The sequence below is a fragment of the Carassius carassius genome, chromosome 9 (genome assembly GCF_963082965.1).
Source record: "Carassius carassius chromosome 9, fCarCar2.1, whole genome shotgun sequence".
In the NCBI taxonomy this organism is placed as follows: Eukaryota; Metazoa; Chordata; class Actinopteri; order Cypriniformes; family Cyprinidae; genus Carassius; species Carassius carassius.
This window is the reverse complement of record NC_081763.1, coordinates 8,873,701-8,893,980: the sequence shown is the minus strand read 5'-3', so window position 1 is coordinate 8,893,980 and position 20,280 is coordinate 8,873,701. Positions and strand designations below refer to the sequence as shown.

The following is a 20,280-nucleotide window of genomic DNA, read 5'->3' as shown; positions in this document are numbered from 1 at the left end:
AGCAGATCATCATCCTTTTCAGTCATTTTAAGGGTCTGATCAAGAAGAAATAATTATTTAAATATTTTAAATATTTAAAGTCATTAAAAAATAAATAATTCTACTTGAGTTCAAACAGTTCACTGGAATGTGCATTTATTATTTTTGTTTGTCTTTCATACAACACCATCAAATAAACCTGTTTTATAGTAAAAATACTATTTAATATGACTGAATCAACCTGACAATATTAGCATACCCAGTGCTGAAAACACTGTAGATCACTGATAAATAATAATAATATGACCAAATCAAGCTAACAATATTAGGAAACTAAATCATTTAAAGGGTCAGATCAAGTAGACAATTAAGTAGAAATGACTCTTTAAAGTAACAACTGTTCATTTAATGTGTAGTAATAGATATTTTTCATTTTCAACAAAAATATGATCGTCAAAAAAATATGGTTATCACATCAGAAATCCTGAAAAAAAAATCATTACAAAACAAAGCTTGCTTGTTGAGTTCAATCAGGTGCCTGGAATGTGCATTTTAATGATGTTTGTCATTTGACCCTTATTTTATACAACAACATCAGATTACCTTGATTTATTCAAGCGAAAATAAATACATAAATAAATAAACACGCCAACATCCGGGTACGTCAGACCAAGTAACGCTTGTAACAAATGTACATTTAATTTATATGAATATGCTTTTTTCCAAAGCAAACTGAAAGAAAAGTGAAAAAAAGAAATTAAAAAAGGTTAAAAAAATTATTACAGAAATACCGAGATCAAATTACCTGCTGTTCAACAGTAACGTTATGCACGTGGCTGGAATGTGCGTTCAGCATTGTTTTCGTTTGATTATTTTATTCAAGGAACTATACAATTTCCTCATTAGTAGCATACAGTGTTTTTCCTCGTCTCTTGTTTGTGAAAGATCGTTTCTCTCGCGCTTTCTGTTTGTCCGTCAGTGAAGAAGTGGACGCGCCTAAAACACAAACCTGCGCGCTCGCGATTAAAAGCCCAGTCACCATAACAACCGCCCGACCAATAGAAGAGCGGGGGTCTGTTTACACGGTGGCGTCGCGTTGCTGGGTGACCGGACAGACGTCAAGCAGGTATTAAACCGGCCCCGAGCTCCTGCTGCCCCGGAGACCGTGAACCGAGACGCGCTGAGACACCACCTCCGGGAGACTCACGTCTGGAGTTATTCCGCCTTAATCGGAGAAAGTTTCTTTTTGTGTGTTATTGGATGTTATTTCCCCATCACTCAAGCCTCCTCGCAGTAAAGACAGGTGAGTTGAACCAAGTGTTGCTTTTTGGACTAGTCACGACGAGCGTATTATCATTTAAAATATGTGTTTATATGAAAAAGTAATCAGTTATATATTATAATATAGTTAAATATTATTAATATTATTATTTTGTCTGTGTGTTGTTGTCTCTGTGTACTGGAAGCTTATGTCACTAAAACAAATTCCTTGTATGCGCAATCATACTTGGCAATAAAGCTCTTTCTGATTCTGATATACTTGTCTGGTTACCAACGTGATAAAATTACGAAATGCGAAGATGGTTGATAATTATTGAAATAATAACAATTATTAAAACATGTTGTAGAACTATAGAGAAAACTATGTGATCTTACGTTATAACAGTAATAATTATAACAATAATTATAATAGTAGTTACATTTTGTTAAGCTATACACAGAAAACATTGATAAAAAATGATAACATCTACGTTGACTGGATTTATTTAAGTATTATATTTATTTGAGTATTATTTCAATAAAAAAAAAAAATAAAAAAAATTATGCACTAAGCAATCGATTTTATCCAAAGGAACATACAGTGCATTAAGGCTAAACATTTTTACCTAACATGTGTTTCCTGGGGATCGACCCACAACCTTTTGCGCTGCTAATGCAATGCTCTACCACTGAGACAGTATATATATATGTATAAATTAATATAATTGCAGATCAGCTCGGTTGACAGTGTGAATATCTGAATACTGAAGGAAAAAGCGTATTTTGTAAGCTTCCTTGAACCCCGATGCACCTGCCGTGCTGAGGAATGTCAGCGGTTTGGGATCTGCTCTATTGTGTGTTCACAGACACCAGTTACGAGCTGTTGTAAAGCCTGACCTGTGAAGCTTCTGGAAACTTCTATGACCTCTTTAAAGAAAGCAAACGTTCTGTCTCCTCAGGATTTGTCTGGGACAGGACCATGCTGTCTGTGAGTTACACGGACCCCTGGCCGGAGGGCTCGGTGGGGCTGGAGGAGGAGGTGGTTGCGGCTGCTGCTCAGGCCGAGCAGCTGGACCGGAGCTCAGTCGAGTGCAGCAGAAGCAGCTGTAGCTCCGACACTTTAGACGACAGCCTCACCAGCCTCCAGTGGCTGCAGGAGTTCTCCATTCTCAACGCCAGCGCCTCCCAATCCAGCCATCTCCACAGCCACTTCTTCGGGAGCCAAGCAGGCTCGGATGCGCCCTCGTCTCCTTTAGCAGGAGATCCGGCGTCTATCGGTATGCCGCTGACCCCTGGCAAACCCACAGCGGCGTCTTTCTACAGGACGCCTTGCTTGTCAGCTCTTCCTAGCCTGGTTGCTCACGGACACTGTCCGGATGAAGTCGATTATAAGACCAACCCTCATATCAAGCCACCGTATTCATATGCAACTCTCATCTGCATGGCCATGCAGGCCAGTAAGAAAACCAAAATCACTCTCTCATGCATCTATAAATGGATCACAGACAACTTCTGCTACTTCCGCCACGTAGACCCCACATGGCAGGTAAGATGCAGCAGTCAAACTTTACAACTGTTTTAGTGTTACAGAATGCCTTACATTCATTTGCACTTTAAAGATGCACTTAATAGAAGGCTTACACTGAGACCCATGTCATTTGCATATCTGGCAAAGGGTATTTTGCTATTGTTTGAGCAGAATGGAGTGAGAGAAAGCCTTCTTAGCACCTGCTGATGTGGATTGTGTATTGGAAAGAGACTAACAGAAACCTTTCTCAGAAGCCTGTTGTTTAGAGGCTTGATATTTTTAGCTTTTGGATGACTACCAAACAGAGTAAGAGCTTTTCCAGCTTAGCTGTCCAACTAAAGATGTGTGCTCAGAGGAAAGAATAACAGCAAAAGTGTATCGTAAGGTGTCATGTAAAAAAAAGTTACACATGGCATTGGTCTCCTTAAAACATGTTTATAATTTAATCTGCTTTTCAAATTGAGGCGAGGAGGAAGAATGAGCTCCGAAGTTGGATATTTACAAAAAAAAAAAAAAAAAAAAGGGTGGGGGGTTCTAAAAGGATTTAGATTGTTTGGTTAATTATAAATTAACCACTTAGCCATAACCTCTTTTCTGTGAAGAAAATGTAGACATTCGCTCAGAGATATTTAGATATTTAAAGTTAAAACAATGTTTAACCAGGGTCAAGAGGTCAGTGCTTCATTTAAATGTAATTAACTTGTGGTGGCTGGCATTTAAAGACCATACCAAATCAAAATTGGACATTTTAGCTTTGTGGTCTTGCATACTACTGAAAGTTGACAAAATGACCATTTAGTAGTGATATAGACATAAAAAATAACTAGTCTTCCTCTTCTAGGAATTGCTACACAAATATTGATGATGCATTTTGAACTCACTTGCATATAAAATTATGTCCAATCAAATGTTTTTTTTTTTTTTTTAGAATGAGAATGCCCCTCCCCATTCTGATTAGCAATAGCAAGTAGCAAATGAGTTCACACTTTATAGTAAAGTTCAATTTGTTAACACTAGTTAATGGATTAGGTGTTATGAAATAACACATTTGTTAACAGAATAAATTCATTTTATTGATGTTAATTTTTGAACATACTATTGTTCACTGTGCGGTGCAGTCACATTAGCGAAATTCAATTTGCATAATGTAGGAAGCACGGTTCACACAGAAATCACTTTCAAACCAGGCTACGTGACGAATTCACACATAAAAACTTGAACAAGACGCAATCTTAAATTCTCAGTCGCGCAAATTTCTCTTAAAATGACTAGACTTTGCTTGCAAAAAATTTTATGAGTAACAGTAAATGTGACTGCACCTTTAATACACTAATATTAAACATGTTTTAGTATACGTAGAAATGAACGTTAACCTAGAATAATAATAGAATAATGTGAAAAATTGTTCTTTGTTTATGATACCTAATGCATTAACTGATGCTAACAAGTTGAACCTTCTTGTCTAGTCTTACATGTCTTGATAAACAGATGTGAAAACTAAAGCCTAAATTAATCAAAAGCCTAAAACCAGACAAGCCTAAAGATATGTCCTGCCCAAAATTCTTGTTTTAAACAGAAAAGGAGAAAACCTGCACTCAAGCTTTTTCACAGTGTCTTTAATGCATAACTTCCATGCGTTTAAGTGCATCATGATGATGGAAAATTCCAATACACAGTTATACAAATATAGGTTTTCTCCTTCATCATTGCAGAATTCCATCCGCCACAACCTGTCGCTGAACAAATGCTTTATAAAAGTCCCGAGACAAAAGGATGAGCCAGGCAAAGGTGGGTTCTGGAAGATCGACCCCCAGTACGCAGAACGCCTCCTCAACGGTGCCTACAAGAAGCGCAGGATGCCCCCAGTGCAGATCAACCCAGCTCTTCAGAAACACCTCAGGATGAGCTCTCACGCTGGACAAGCTGCAATCACTACAGGGATGGCCAGAAACCTCTGTGTGAGTCCCGAGTCCCAGCAGCTTCTGAAAGAGTTTGAGGAAGTCACAGGAGCCGATCAGAACTGGGACCCTCGTTTGGCTGAAGCCACCATGTTGAATTGTTGGGTCTCAGGGAAGGGGAGCAAGAGGAAACAGCCGTACACACACAGGACTGGTGGGAGCAAAGCTCCACGATGTTCAAGCTCCCCACTGCTGGCCATGGACGACCAGGAGGACTTAAGCTCCCTCAAGGGCAACTTTGACTGGGACGCCCTGCTAGACTCGGCCTTGAATGGAGAGTTAAGCTTAAACGAAGGGGGTCCGTTGAGCCCTATACCACAAGACGAGGACTTGATGGTTAGAGGCACCCATATCAGCCCCCTCGAACCTCCTGGATTTGTCATTGAGAGCCATGTGTTGATGGAAACCCAGAGGAGCAGCGAAGCAGACTTTGATGAGGAAACCTTCCTGGCCCCTGCATTCCTCCAGAGTCCCTGGTCAGAAGTGGAAGAGGGTAACCGTACCGACTTCCTCTGTAGCTCAACGGTCAACATCGATCAACTCTTTGACCTGGGAGACTCTCTCGAAGGAGACTTAAGCAGTAAGATCGAGTCTCTCCTTTGAAGATTCAGGCCTCTGGATACAAACAAGTCTAGGAACAAAGAGGGTTTGGACCATTTACCCCCAAAGATTTCATGCTGGATTCCATGAAGCCCACATGAATATGTATTTTTAAGAGTGTATCTATTTCTATTACTGATTTTTATGATTATGTTTTTGTATTTGACATGTTATCTACCTGCATTAAAGCTAATCTAATCAAGTTCCTTAGCGAGTCCTTAAAATCATCTATCAAATGCTTGGAACTTCGGAGACTGAACATGTACAGATGGCACTGGAAGTAGAAAAAACAGAGATGCAAGCTTGTTGTTTACAATTCAAATTCATATACCAGAAAATGTAAGTGAACGAGAATAATTTAAGAAATGAACAGTTCAAACACCTTGTGGATGAAGTCAAACGTGTTATACATATTGTATCATATTCAACCAAATTCTGGAAGCAGAAATTTTAGACAAACTGTGCAAGTGAAATTGTACATCATGCTGCCTTTCTTGTAACAGCAAAACTATGTGCTTTCAGTGAACACTCTTAAAAATAAAGGTTCTTTATTAGAATTCATGGTTCCATTAAGAACCTTTAATGTCCACGGAATCTTTCCATGGTACAAAATGTTGATTTAAATATTCTTTACACTAAGAAATAGTGGTTTGTTTTAAGAACCGTTCACTGAAAGGTTCTTTGGGGAACCAAAAGTGGTTCTTCTGGCATTGCAAAAGGTTCATTTTTGGAACCTTTATTTTTAAGAGTGTGTTGAGTGCAGTTGATCTCATGAAGTCCCCAGGGCTACACATTTTGGATGTCCCACCTGATTTATAACATCAGCTAATTGGTGGAGGCTCTAAGACCTGAACTGGATGTGCCAGATAAAGAGACGTCCACAATGTGCTGTTCCTGGGCTCCTCCAGACCAGGACTTTTGGATGAAACTGAATTGCTTAGGTTTTTAGCGCCGAGTGGCTGATATGATGAAAATTGTGTATTTTGATAGTGTAACTGCACTAATTTAATGAATTGTTTTTTTAGGGTTCCTGCCCATGTTGGATTATTTGGTAGGTAAAAGTGTTATGTGCCAAACTTTCTGTCTAGCAACTGGATTCTAGCACTGATAGATTTCTACATGCACATCTAACCACTTTCATTCACATATTGTGTTATGAGTGTTATGCTGACATCATACAAATGATATTTCACATAAAGACTACTTGCATCCTCTTAATTTAGATTGTTAGTACTAAGAAAAGTTAAAAAGGATGAGTTAATGGCTTAGGAAGACATGTCATTAAAATAAATAATAATACTGCTTTATACAGAATGGACAACCATAATTTGAGCTCAAAAATGGACCCTAATCAGTAAAATGATCTTGTTTCATTCAATTGGGTTTAGAAATATCTAACCTTTGCATGTGCTTAGCAAAATAAATGGCAAAACAGAAATATTTTTATGTCAGAAAACATACATATATGTCTATCTGTGGGCCTGTTTCTGATGAAAATATGCACCCAAATTTAGTAATGAAGCCAGTGTATATGAATCAAATGATTTTATAACAACAAAACTTATTCCAAAGATTCTAGTAGGTTTATTAATTGATTTATTACCGTACTTGTCATTGTTCTGTAAGTTTTACAAAATTTTGACTTCTAATCCCCTTTCCCCCATTAACACAGTTAAACATTCAATGATGCCTACAAAGTGTTCAGCCTATTTGAAGACACTGTACTTAAGATTAAAATATAAGACAGATAACTCATGTTGTTGTGTGTGTAGTGAGTAAAAGGGCTGAAAAAATACCTTTAAGCTGAATAGTTTTCTCAGGGTGACATCTTTTACTCAGTTCATGCTTGATTCCACTCCATTTGTGCTCTTGCTTTTATTATGCAATGGGAGGGACGTCAAACAGAGCAAGACGGTGTATGTGTGTGATTTACATGAGCATCTCTCTGCTTGTCTTATTTTGGGGGTGTCGCTCTCTGTGTGTGTTTGGGGAGGGGGGGTTAGGGTTTTGTTTGTGCTCAGTGAGATTCTCGTACCCCCCAAGGGGTCTGACGGGGACGATGTCCCATGCCCTGATATATCACTGTGCTTTTACATAGATCAACAGGACCTGGCATTCTTATTGGGAAACTGGGAAGCACATGAAAAAAGTGTTCATAGTATGTTGGTAGATGCTCCTTTAGGAAATGAATAAATGAATACCTTTAGGAAGGATATTGTGTACTGTATACTCACTAATATCTTTTGGGTTATCACCCCTCTCAAGAGAGGTCTGGGATAACCAATCCAAGCTGGAATAGTCTTTCCGGGTAAAGTGTCCTCGTAATTATAATGTGGTGGCTCGGTCAGATGAGAGGCCCTGTAACCAGATCTAGGTATTATCCTGCAGTCTTGCAGATAGCTACAGGTAAGGAGAGCACACTGATGAAATGCTAAACCTGTTGCTTTTGTCTTTCACTCTAACAATGCTCAAAACTAAAAGTGTAAAAAGGTTTCTAAGCAAGAGCCAGTGTTATCAAAATACAGCCAAGCAATAGTGGTTGAGCATTTCAAACCTAAGCTGAGAATGTTTTTTAAACTGAAATTGGATTTAAAAGAATCAAAATTTTGATTTAAGGAAATGTAATGAAATTAAGAATTCATACGTTAAAATTTTTCAGTACAATTTGCATGCAAACATCATACACACAACTCATTTCAGAAACATTAGATGATCTTGTTGATCATGATCATGAATCTTGTAATAGTATTTCACATTATTACTGTTTTTTCTTTTCTTTTTATTTTTTTTGTTTCTTAATCAAATAAATGCAGCCTTGGTGAGCATAAGACACAAAAAACATTGTAAAAATCTTTACTGACCCAAAACATTTAAATGTTGGTGTATAGAATTACATTTTAATTAAATTTAATAAATAAATTAAAAAAATTCCAAAATGCTGTTCAAAGTTGGGGTCATTATTGATTTTTTATTGAAATAAATAGACATAATTTTAAAACAAAGTTAAATATCCTACCTGTTTACTTTGAAAGATGGTAACCTGAAAAAACTCATGGTTTTATGGCCAGATTTTTATGAAATGGCCCAAATATTAATTTAACCTCACTGAATCGAACTCCAAACATCAATACCAACAAAACTATTTTAATGACTTTATAGGTAGCAAAATCTCTTTGTCCAATTCGATTCAGATTCACAATGACTGAAATGGAGCCAATTCACATATTCTGATGTTTTTTTCTCAAGTCTGTTTGACGTCACATCAGGGAAATGTTATTCAATGAAAGAAAACGTTCAGAAAGGAGAGCAAATATCAAAGAGGTTACTGTAACGGGAGGCCGTTTGTCAGACGTCAGACTTTGGGATGAGGAGGGCCGGACCTACGACTGTTGTGAATCTGAGCCACCGGGCAAGCTGTGGCTTCAGGATGGGGTTTTTGCCGTTTCCCGCACAACTCCATTGGTATTCTGCTTCTGTGTAGCACAAGAAGAGAGCCGCTGATGTCTCGGACAGCCCTCATGTGCTCAACCGATGATCCAGACACAAGAGACAGGGGTGGAGCGTGAAGCAGACGGGGAGAGGAGCAGCAAATACATCTTTTTTATCACATGGGCTGTGAAAGGCCAGTCTCCTGGGCAACTACTGGTGCTATTGTCATGAGGGCCGAGCACGAAATGGGCAAGGGTCCATAACAGTCCCTGCAGCCAGGGGAGGGGGTTTGATTAGGGAGGGCTGGCAGGGGTCTGGCGACCACTGAGATTTATTAAGGGGATGCCGTATGTCTTCGTGAAAGTGCACTTACCTTCCAGAGTAGGGCTGAAAAGGGAAATATGTTATTTGTTTCATATCAAGGGTTTAGTATGTGCTTGAAAATGTTATTTAGATGAAAATGGAAATATGTGCTACATACAACTGAAACGTTCAAGGCCCAGAAAGGTAGTAAAGGACATCATTAAAACAGTCCATGTCCACGCATGTGTGATACTGTCCTGAACATGCAGCGGAGACTGACATGGAAGAGAAGACTCTTAACAAAATTTGTTTTGGCCCGATTTTTTCCGGGATGAAGTCACACCAGTTTTGATTTTCGCTTGAAGTACATTGGGGCTTTTACTAGCGTTATATCTAGAACACTTTTATACAATTTAAATAAAGCTCTAAGTATTGAAAAGTGAATGAATGTGGCATGCTGAGAAGAGGTGGGCTATTACATTTCTAGTCAATCAGACTACACTCTAACAACCACCAGAATACCTTTAACAACCATATAGCAATGTATTTACAACCATAAAGAATATCTAGTTTTAATTCAAAATGAAGTTCCTTTGTGAAAAAAAAAACACTTTAGCATACTTAAAAAAAGAGTACTTAATATGGAAATCTCATACTTTAAAAGAATATACTTAAGTGCAAACTGAATGTAATATTTTTAAGACACTTAAAGGGATAGTTCTCACAAATATGAAAACTACCCCATGATTCACTCACCCTCAAGCCATCCTAGGTGTATATCATTCACTGCCATTATAAAGCTGTGAAGAGTCAGGACATTTTGCAAAATAACTCCAATTGTATTCGTCTGAAGTTTGAAAGTCGAACTATCCCTTTAATTGCATTATTGAATTAAAAAAAAGGTATTATAATGAATTTTTTATTTAATGCAATAAGCTTAACTATTTAATGATTATTAAAACTATAATGATTTCAAATGTACTTTAAAGTCAAACTTTTAATTTGACATTATTACAAACTTTTTAAAAGTTTACTTATGTGTGTTTAGAAACAGTCATGAAAGTGTCTCTCTTTAAGTTTACTTAAGTGTCCTTTTATTTCATTGATAATATAAACTTTTTGTAAGTAAAGTTTAATATATATATATATATATATATATATATATATATATATATATATATATATATATATATATACTTTTACGATTTGAGGGAAACTAGAAGTGAACATTAAATAGAATTAGGCAAAACTTTTAATAGGCTGGCCCTGTTAACTTTCTATATACATGTTTCTGGTCATTTATATATATTCTGAAACAATTTTCTTTATATTAGTGGTTGGCCGTTATCGGCGTTAACGTGCTGCGTTAACGTGAGACTCTTATCGGGCGATAAAAAAATATCGGCGTTAATCTATTCTCAAAGTTGGGTTGGGAGCTGGGTCTATACTAAGCAAGCTATGATGACTTTAACCTTGATATTGTATATAACCGACTGGCTGAGGCCAGCCTAAAAAGATGCTTAGGACAGTTGACGGGCCGCTGCTGCGCATCGTCACAAAAGCTTATCTTTTTCACGTGATTTTAAGCCTTACTGCTTGTCGATTTAAACATTAAAGCATCCAAAAACAAGACGCGGAAAGCTGAACAGAGCTGGTTACTCGCGCGCTGTTTTCGGTGCACACGAGAGAGAGAGAGCCGTATCACGGACACAGACACTGAACCGAGCTCTCTTCTGCGAAGTTCTCCTCGAAGTCCCTCCTGCACCTGAACGAACAAATACAAATCGCAGTTTGAACAAACAAAAAGATGTGAAAGAGCCCAATTCAGTACTCGTGGTGTTCAGGGCTCACGCAGAGAAAGGCGTCTCAAAACACTTGAACATCGAATTTGCTTCTTTTTGCTCTTGTGCCGACAAATACATACAAAATATGTCAAAATATCCACCTTGGAAATTATGCTTGAAAAAACTGTCAGTTATTTCTTAAGTGAAAGTAAACAGTAAACAGAAAAAAAAATGGGATGTGTATTATATTGGATGCGTTCATCTTCTCTTAAAGTGACCGCACTTAATTTAGCTACTGGCTGCTGTAATGTTAATCCAAGAAAATTTAATTAAGAAAATCACTCACTGCTCTTGACTGAATTATTTTGTAGTTTTAACAGTCAAACCAAAAATTATTCAGACACCAGATATAATTTTTGATTTTTACATTGAAGACTATCCAGTGCTATTTTACATTTAATTATTTGATTTCTGTACCTTGACACCTACAAACCTGAAAAAAACTTAAACATTGTGTAAATAGCACAAATAAATAAAAATTAACGAACATACAAATTAAACAATTTCAAACAGGGTCCACTGGTGCAACCTTCACCGGGTCCCCGCTGACCCCTAGCTACGGCCCTGCTCACGCCTGTTTCACACATAGTGCGTATGCAGTCCGTGTGCGTTACGTATGTGGTGCAGCACGGACTCGAAGTGCTTTCACACAGGGCGCGATTGCAGTTCGCTACTCGGTACGTAAACGATCGCTGCACTGCTGCAGACCATAGACTGTATAAAAACATGGACGTAGTGTCCGTGATGTCACCCGTAGACTCCTGAAGTGTGTTTTTGAAGCCTAAAGTGTGCAGAGTGGGCCGTCGCCATCTTGGCAGCGCGTCACCGCGCGACTCTCCCGGATAATCAAAAATGGGCAAAAAGGCGGGAGCTAGTTGCTGAAGCCACACCCACCTAGCGCGACGGCAGTGTCAGCCGCGGCAATCTCCCTGTCACTCAAGTGGCTATGCCCTTAATTATGCAGAACTTTAAGTCTTAATATAATTTAAACGGATGAGTTATAAAAAAAATTCACCCCCCTCACAGTTGTCATGAAGGGCAAAATTTGCTATTTAGACCAAAATCATTTTTTGCACCAGGCTGAAAACATGTTTTTTCCTGCTGTAAAGTTGGGCATTTTAACATGGAGAGTCTATGGAACTGACTCCCTTTTGCAGCCAGCCTCAAGCGGCCAGTCGATGAATTACAGTTTTAGTCACTTCCTTATTGGCCTCGAGAGAGAGAGCGGGAGGTTGGCGCTCACTGCAGACGCATCGCTCCTGGAACACAACTGGAATCCGTTAACATGGGTGCGTAAAAAAATATGCAACGCATACGCACTGCAGACGGAGTATGTGTGAAACAGGCGTAAGGTTGTTTGCACCTTGTGCAATGTGGAATTAGTTTACAGCTTTTTCAAGCACTTTGTGATGCATTTTGGAAACAGGAGATGAGCCCCTTTTCTAATGCACCACCTAGCTTGATAAACCCCGTCTCAAAGACTTACTGTTTGTCAATTTTATTTGGGTAACACACATTCTTAATGCCTTCGGCACAATTCAAATGAGCCATTTTAATCTAGATTAATCTAATTTCAAGATCACAGTGATTAATCTAGATTAAAAAAATGTATCTATGCCCACCACTAATATATATATATATATATATATATATATATATATATAAAGAAAATTGTTTCAGAATATATATAAATATATATAAATAAACAGAAAAAATGCACATGATTATGCTGACTTTAATTTAATATACAGCACACGGAAATAGAGGCATGTGAAAGACGGTGAGTCATAATGTTTTGGCCAGTTTACTGTATGTTCGGTTTAATATGATATATGTATACTGCATGGCAAAGACAGGAGATATTGTACTTGTTTGACAAAAATCAACAAGTCAACACAATGAAGCTGCGCTCTGCATCATTACCACATGAGCGCTGATATCAGAGACCTGGAGGTCAGACGAAGCAGTGGGCCATGACATGCTGGGTTGTAGGTGGCTGGTGTGTGTGCTCTCAGATCCACCGTCTCTTTGTTAGCGAGACACTAGCGGCTGAGTAATCTGACATCCATCACCAGCTTAGGGAGCAATACACACAGTGAGCAAGCATAGGGAAAACAATACGTAGTGAAACGGTGGGAGGCCCTGTATTCATTATGCTGGGCTGTGATGCTCTTTTGTAGGTGTTTGGGGGTGGTGGTGAGCCTGCTAAAGATCCCCATGACAAAGCCATTTCCTACTGTTTGCACTGCTCATTGTAATCTTCTCTAATAATGCTGTTTATCATGTTGCTAATGAGTCGAGATGCGCTTCAAATGAATGATTTACAGTGTTGTGTCTGTTGCCGCTTGTGGAGTCCAGCCTTGTGTGATACAAGTTTTGGTCACACTTTAGTTTGTGAACCAATTCTCACTATTAACTAACTATGACTTTAGCCTCAAAAAACTCCTAATTCGCTGCTTATTAAAAGTTAGTTTAGGTGCAGGGTGGTTTAAGGGATCTAATATATGGTCATGCAGAAAAACGCATTAATAAGTACAAACCCGATTCCAAAAAAGTTGGGACACTGTACAAATTGAGTTAAAAAAAGAATGGAATAATTTACAAATCTCATAAACTTATATTTTATTCACAACAGAATATAGATAACATATCAAATGTTGAAAGTGAGAAATTTTGAAATGTCATGCCAAATATTGGCTCCTTTTGGATTTAATGAGAGTTAAACATCCCAAAAAAGTTGGGACAGATAGCAATCAGAGGCCGGAAAAGTGAAATGTACATATAAGGAACAGCTGGAGGACCAATTTGCAACTTATTAGGTCAATTGGCAACATGATTGGGTATAAAAAGAGCCTCTCAGAGTGGTAGTGTCTCTTAGAAGTCAAGATGGGCAGAGGATCACCAATCCCTTTAATACTGCGGCGAAAAATAGTGGAGCAATATCAGAAAGGAGTTTTTCAGAGAATAATTGCAAAGAGTTTGAAGTTATCATCATCTACAGTGCATTATATCATCCAATGATTCAGAAAATCTGTAACAATCTCTGTGCGTAAGGGTCAAGGCCGGAAAACCATACTGGATGCCCGTGATCTTCGGGCTACTGTAATCTCTTTATAGTACAAAAACCTTTCGATTGCTCAGGTTGGTATCCAGATGGCATTATATATAATATGTATACCATAAATGTAACATGAGGAAATAATCACAACCTATTCCTCATTATTTTAAACAAGGGGCACCTTCCATGAAAAATTCACAGAGATTCCAGAGCAATAAAATGTATTGTTTAGCTACATTACGTCTCTGCAAAGCTACATGAGTCTATAGGGTATTATTTTCTCAGAACGTTTCTAGCCTGTGAGTCTACCGTAGACACAAAGGCACCCTGCTTTCAGTTTCTCCGAGAGAACTACATCTCATTCATTTCACATTATGTAACAGCTTAACCTTGCTTAACATGACCTCAACAATAGCAACGAGTCAGACCTGTCGCACATAAGTGTAGCCTATATTTTAAAGAAAGACACATGGCAACCGTGCTGTGAATGGCACGTTCAAGTACAGGTTTGTTGGCTCAAGTTTATCCAATCTCATAGGTGTCGAGGATGAAGCTTCTGTTGTGGAGACCATGAAACGAAAGACACTAAATGTTCATCACAGACAAACGCAGGTAGAGAAGATCTCACCTGACACCTGATCTCACCATGGCCTCGAGAGAGCCGGTGCCGCAGGGAGAGAGAGTTACAGCGGAGAGGTGCAGAGAGGAAAAAACAAACATAAACAAGGCCCACGGTAGCAAGGGAAAGACCGTACGTGATGCTGGCGGACGCGGCTCGACCTTCAACTGGCAAGTCCAGACCTGCCTTTGAATGCATGGTGGGAGACGCACCAAGCCGCCTGCAGGACTTGGCTTCATTCAATGAAAAAAGCCTATTTTAAGCAAACAAGAGCATAGCAAACTCTTTCACCGTTCTCTGTTTTTGCATTTATTTATTTATTTCCCTCACATGGCTCTGCCAGGGCCTTTTACGCTACTAAGGGAAGATACTCTTTTTTTCCTCTTGATTTGATTTCTTTATGTCTTTGTTTGTTTCCCAGTAGACTTTAAAATGATGCTGTTTTACATATCTGAGGCGCTGCCTTCAATAGGTGAGCGGTCGTGGTGACAAAAACCAAACAAAAACCCCAATGCTGGATCCAAATTGGGACCCCCTCGTAGATCGGATCGGCCAAGGCTTTCTCTGAGGCATCTCTAAACACACTCTCGGTTTCCACCCCCAGCAATGGTGGCTGCGTCTCCCATTTAATGACTTGATTGGAACAGATGGAGGATGAAGTGAAACACAGACTTCTGAAGTAATTTCCCACAGCTCTTCCCTTTCTAATCAACACCGATACTGTTTTTGAAAGGTGAAGTGTGTAATTTCTTTGCCACTATGTGGCACCGAGCGGGGTTGCGATGTTTGATGTTTGTTTGAGAGGCCAGACTGTGTCAGACATAACAACACTGAACGTGTTTAGAATAGCACACTACTAATCATGCAACATTAAGTAGTCTAAGAATACTGTGTATTTTCTTTCTGCATGAAATACCATACAACTTTTGCCAAAAAGTGGAGTATGCCGTGAGGATAAAAGCAACTACATGTCCTGTTTTCATTGGTCGTCTAGTCTATGTGTCATGTGTTTACTGGTTGGATTATGTCATGTGACCCCATTGTTTGGTGTGTATATAGCCTCATATAGCCCATTGTCTCTTGTTTAGCTTTGTCAACTGCTTGGTGAGTCTTTGCCTGTGTTCATGTTCAAGTTTATTTCATAGTTTTTTATCAAGTGATTTGTAAAGTTCAAGTCTTGGCTGCAGTGGACATTATTACAATATCCCTATGCTGTGCTTTAAAGTACACACATTTTGACTTAACTGACTAAAACACATGTAAAGTACTTGACTGTTACTGTTATTTAATATTACACTTAAAGTTAACATATTACATATATACTAAATTGCAACAATCCTATATAGAAATTAGTTTATGATAGATGTGTGTCAGTATATTTACTTAGCAGTACACTTTAATCATGGTTCAGAGACAACAGACCATGAAATTGTTTGTTAGGATGTACTCAAGTAAAGAAACCTGTGCGGACTGAAACACAACACACAATAAACTGGCTTTTAAAACAGGGTTGAAAGCTAAACACACCATCAAAGTGAATGAATGTGTGTGTGTGTGTAAGCATGCAGATGACCCACTGCGGTAGATCTGATCTGTGCTGGTCCTCCGGATATTATCATGGTTAATGGATGAGCTGAAGCTCTATGAAATTTATGACACTCATTAGCCTAGCGTCCCTCTTGCTAGCCCTTTTACAGCGAGTCGAGGGAGGGCCGTGTGTTTGCGTGGGGGGATCTTTAGCCCCAGCTCTGGGATCAGACAAACACTTATTAACAGGAAGGAATGCAAATAAAGGCAAGACTTTAAGGCTGAACACAACGGAGAGAGAGAGGAGTCTCGTCCGAACACACACACACACACACACACACACACAAGAACATGCAGGAATCAGGTGGAACAGTCTAGAAGCGAGGAATGTCTCTGAGGGAGCCAGCAGTGGAGCACTGTGACCTTGTGCAGGGAAGTCAGCAGTGCACTGCTCGTATGCATTAAACACACATTAATCAGCTCATATCTACAGACACTGGATGCTTATGCACACTGAATTAGTGACACAGTACTTATTCTGCCTTGACATAATGCTTTGGACTCCAACTCCTCTTAAAGCTTTCAAGCTTTATCGACCAAATGTTGTTTGTCAGATGCTTGCTGCTTTCATTCATTAAACTCTAGGTCTTTAGGTGCTTTGACTTACTGGGTTTCATTTCTGAACCAGTTTTTTTTTTCTCTAGCAGACTATCAAAAACCTCAAAATCTGTGAGTATCTTTAGTATGAGATACTGACTTACTTTATAAAAGGTATCCTTATTACAGATATAATAAACTTTAAAAGCACATACTTATGTGCAAAGTGAATTTAATGATTTTATTAATGACACGTGATTACATGTTTATTCAATGCAAATCTAGTTTGCTTTGGTAAATTTGTGTTTCTCTTGCTTACTTTATGATTTTAATTCTATCTCAATCAAACACAATGGTTTTTCTTTCTTGCACAACCTTCCATTTCATTATGGATATATATATATATATATATATATATAGTCAGCTCTCTGGGTAAAATAACACGTGGTTCAAGTATCGTTGACCTCCCATTGGATGCGATTAAATCAATATAAATGTAATAAAATAGGCATTGTATATATTTCAGTCAGTTTCATGCATCTTTTTGAAAAATAAAGTTTAAAGGCTACAAAGGAAACCACTCAATTGTGAAAATCAAAGATCTGTGGGTGCTGGGCGAACAGGTCTGCAGTGCAGAAGCTGACACCATTGAAACTATTTGCAAACAAAGCCACACTGAGGACACATGATTTACCTTCATAGCGTCACAGACTCATTGGGTAGTTTTGCTTCCTTCAGCACTAATCTGTTAATCTTCCTTTAGTGCTTTGTTTACACTCCTGCGCTTCCATTGAGACCACTCATGTTTTACACCAGTGCAGTAACACATGTGCCAGTCCAACTCAACCTTGAAAAGGATGTTTTCAGAGCCTCTGTGCTACTGTATGCTAATGGGAAGTTTCAGTACAACTGTTCATGTTTACCCATACAGAAATGTAATAAATGTTGTCATATCAAGAGTAATATTGCCATATATGTTACCTAGAGGGCAAAATATATAATTTCAACATGCGTACATTCTCTAGGTTAGATGAACCAATATATATATAAAATATGCTTTTATATTTGCTTATATAATGTCAACATGTATGGACAGGTTTTAGGATGGATGTACATGTATACATGATGTGAATGTCCAAAAATGTATTACACATGTATATTTATGGGCTAGATATATATTTTAATATCAGTGTTGGAGAAAGTTCCTTTTAAAAGTAATGCATTAAAATTACTAGTTACTAGTTACATAAAAAAGTAATCTGATTATGTAACTCACTTTACTTGTAATGTGGTACCACTAGCACTGATTAACATATGAAACTGTTCCAATATTTAATAGGTTTCATATATGTTTTTGCCTAATTTAACAATATGTTTCATGTATGGAAATGCATATGTAAAAATATTACATTTGCATATGGATACTTGACAAAATGTTGTCAAGGCAATCTTGGTTGACAGGCCTATTCAGAAGTTTTTAACCATTTGAAACCTAGTTTGAAGTTGGAAAGCCATGTAAGTCTTATAGTTTGAATTCTGCGCACTTGTGCTTCAAATCTTAAAAGAGACCTTAAGACAGACCCTTTCATGATATATATATATATTAGTGTGTGTGTGCAGAACATGTCATGCTGTACCATGCATTTCTCTGCATGGGTGGCCTCATTTGGTCAAGAGAGACTCCACTGTCAGCTTAAGGCGTTTGTTGCCATGGCAATGGGTAGGACTTGTGAAGCTATTCGGCTTACTGGAAACGTGCTTTATTGTTGACTTTCAGGAAGGGGTGGAGGTGCGCAGGGCTGAGAAGTACAGCTGTGGTGGCAGTGTTTTGGTCTGTGAGGTGTCTGCCTCATCACTGGGGTCAGGTGGCTGAGCTTTATGGCCATTCAGGTCAAACAAAGAGAGCTGGATGCCTGATACAGCCAAACACACGTCACCATTCACACCTTTCACCTGATACCCCTGACAGCACTTCAGCAGGGCAGCATCTGGGGCATCAGCCACAGTCTGTCTGCTTCATATGATAAGACCTGCAAAAATCAATCAAAAGATTAAATAGTTCACCTTAAAATCTGTTCTGTTTTTTTTCCCTAAGTCTTTTAATAAAAACTGCTTAAATGTTCTAATTTAATTAAGGCCTAGTCCTGACTTAAGCTAAGCCATGTCTGAGAAACTGGGTCTTAGTAGTATACTTTTACCATATTTTTACGAAATTCAGAAATCACATATGAAGATGTGTTTAAGTCCTACTTAAGTGAGTCAGACTGCGCTCTAAAGGTCAGCTAATAGCATTTAATATAAATTAATATTCAAATACATTTTGAAAAATGAAAATTCTGTCATTTGCTCCCCCTAAGTGGAACACTTAGAAGATATTTGAGGAACACTGGGAATAAAACAATGACTTTCAACTGATACATTTCCCAAAACATCTTCTTTTGTGAGCTGGAGTGTTGATTCTCTTGACAAAAACCCAATGAGATTTTTCCATTGGCTTTTGTACAATTGCAGAAAATAAGCTCTGTGACCAACAAAAGTTTGTGACTTTATGATAATATCCACAAATGAACACAGCTTTTATGAATTCTAAAGCATAAATGTAATCGGCACAAGGAAAACTACACTATAAACTATATACATACTATAGGCCATGTTGCATGACTTCAACATCACTATTAATTTTCTGACAACTCTTTTTACATTTGAAAAAATAGAGTTAAAATAGTTTGCAAGAGTGCAATTATAAACACAACGAGGCTGTGAAAGCAAATTGGCCTAGTTAGATGGGTTTTCAGATTGGTGTGACGTTTAATGTCCCCGACAACCTCTGCAGTCCCATTTATAGACACTTGTTAGCAACCACCTTTTCAAGACAATATATTATCTATATTATTACTGATGTGTTTTATGATGCAAAATAAAATGTGACAATGTCTTGTGCTAAAAACAGGCCAAATTTGGGCAAAAACAAAACAAAAACAATGACATTAAGTCGATGAAACCGGAAGTGTAAATGCACTTCTTTGGAAGGTGCACTATGTGCTGTGCTGCCATCTACTGGTAAAGACGTTCAATCGCATGAATCACATCTCAGACCTTTGCGCACTAGGACCCTGAAGCGACGGAGACAGGCAGCAGTGAGTGAATATGGCAGACAGAGACACAGATGCTCACAATCACTATGCTTATGCTGAGCTGCTCAGGTAGCCGTCATCATTTTTTCACTGTAATAAAGCGTTAGTTTGTGGAGTTGTTTGTGGTCTGCAGTAACACAGACACTCCCAAATCAGGCTGGAAACAGGAAACATGCGCGAGGCAGCAAACACGCAAAAGTTCAATCATATGGAATTACATTTGTTTCAATAATAATGAACAAAACTTTATAAAACTGAACGTAACTTTTTCAGAAACTATCAAAAATATGCCTTTACAAAAGAAGAAAAACACTATGAAAATGAAAAAAATGAACTCAGTCGCACAAATTTAACAGACTCTTCAAATATGCTTCATTCTTTGTTAATGTTTTTCAAAGATTCGTTTTCGCTAATCATGGATTCTAAATTCATTGCCACAGATTT

The 20,280-nt window shown here is 38.3% G+C and overlaps 1 protein-coding gene across 1 annotated transcript; it reads left to right on the top strand.

The window, feature by feature from the left end:
- Positions 1-895: 895 nt before the first annotated feature.
- LOC132148861 (forkhead box protein J1-A-like) lies at positions 896-7,076 on the top strand. Its single transcript, XM_059557606.1, has 3 exons — positions 896-1,282; positions 2,199-2,785; positions 4,480-7,076. Exons 1-3 carry the CDS (start codon positions 1,240-1,242, stop codon positions 5,326-5,328), a joined length of 1,479 nt encoding a protein of 492 aa, XP_059413589.1. The 5' UTR covers positions 896-1,239; the 3' UTR covers positions 5,329-7,076.
- The last annotated feature ends 13,204 nt before the right edge of the window (positions 7,077-20,280 follow it).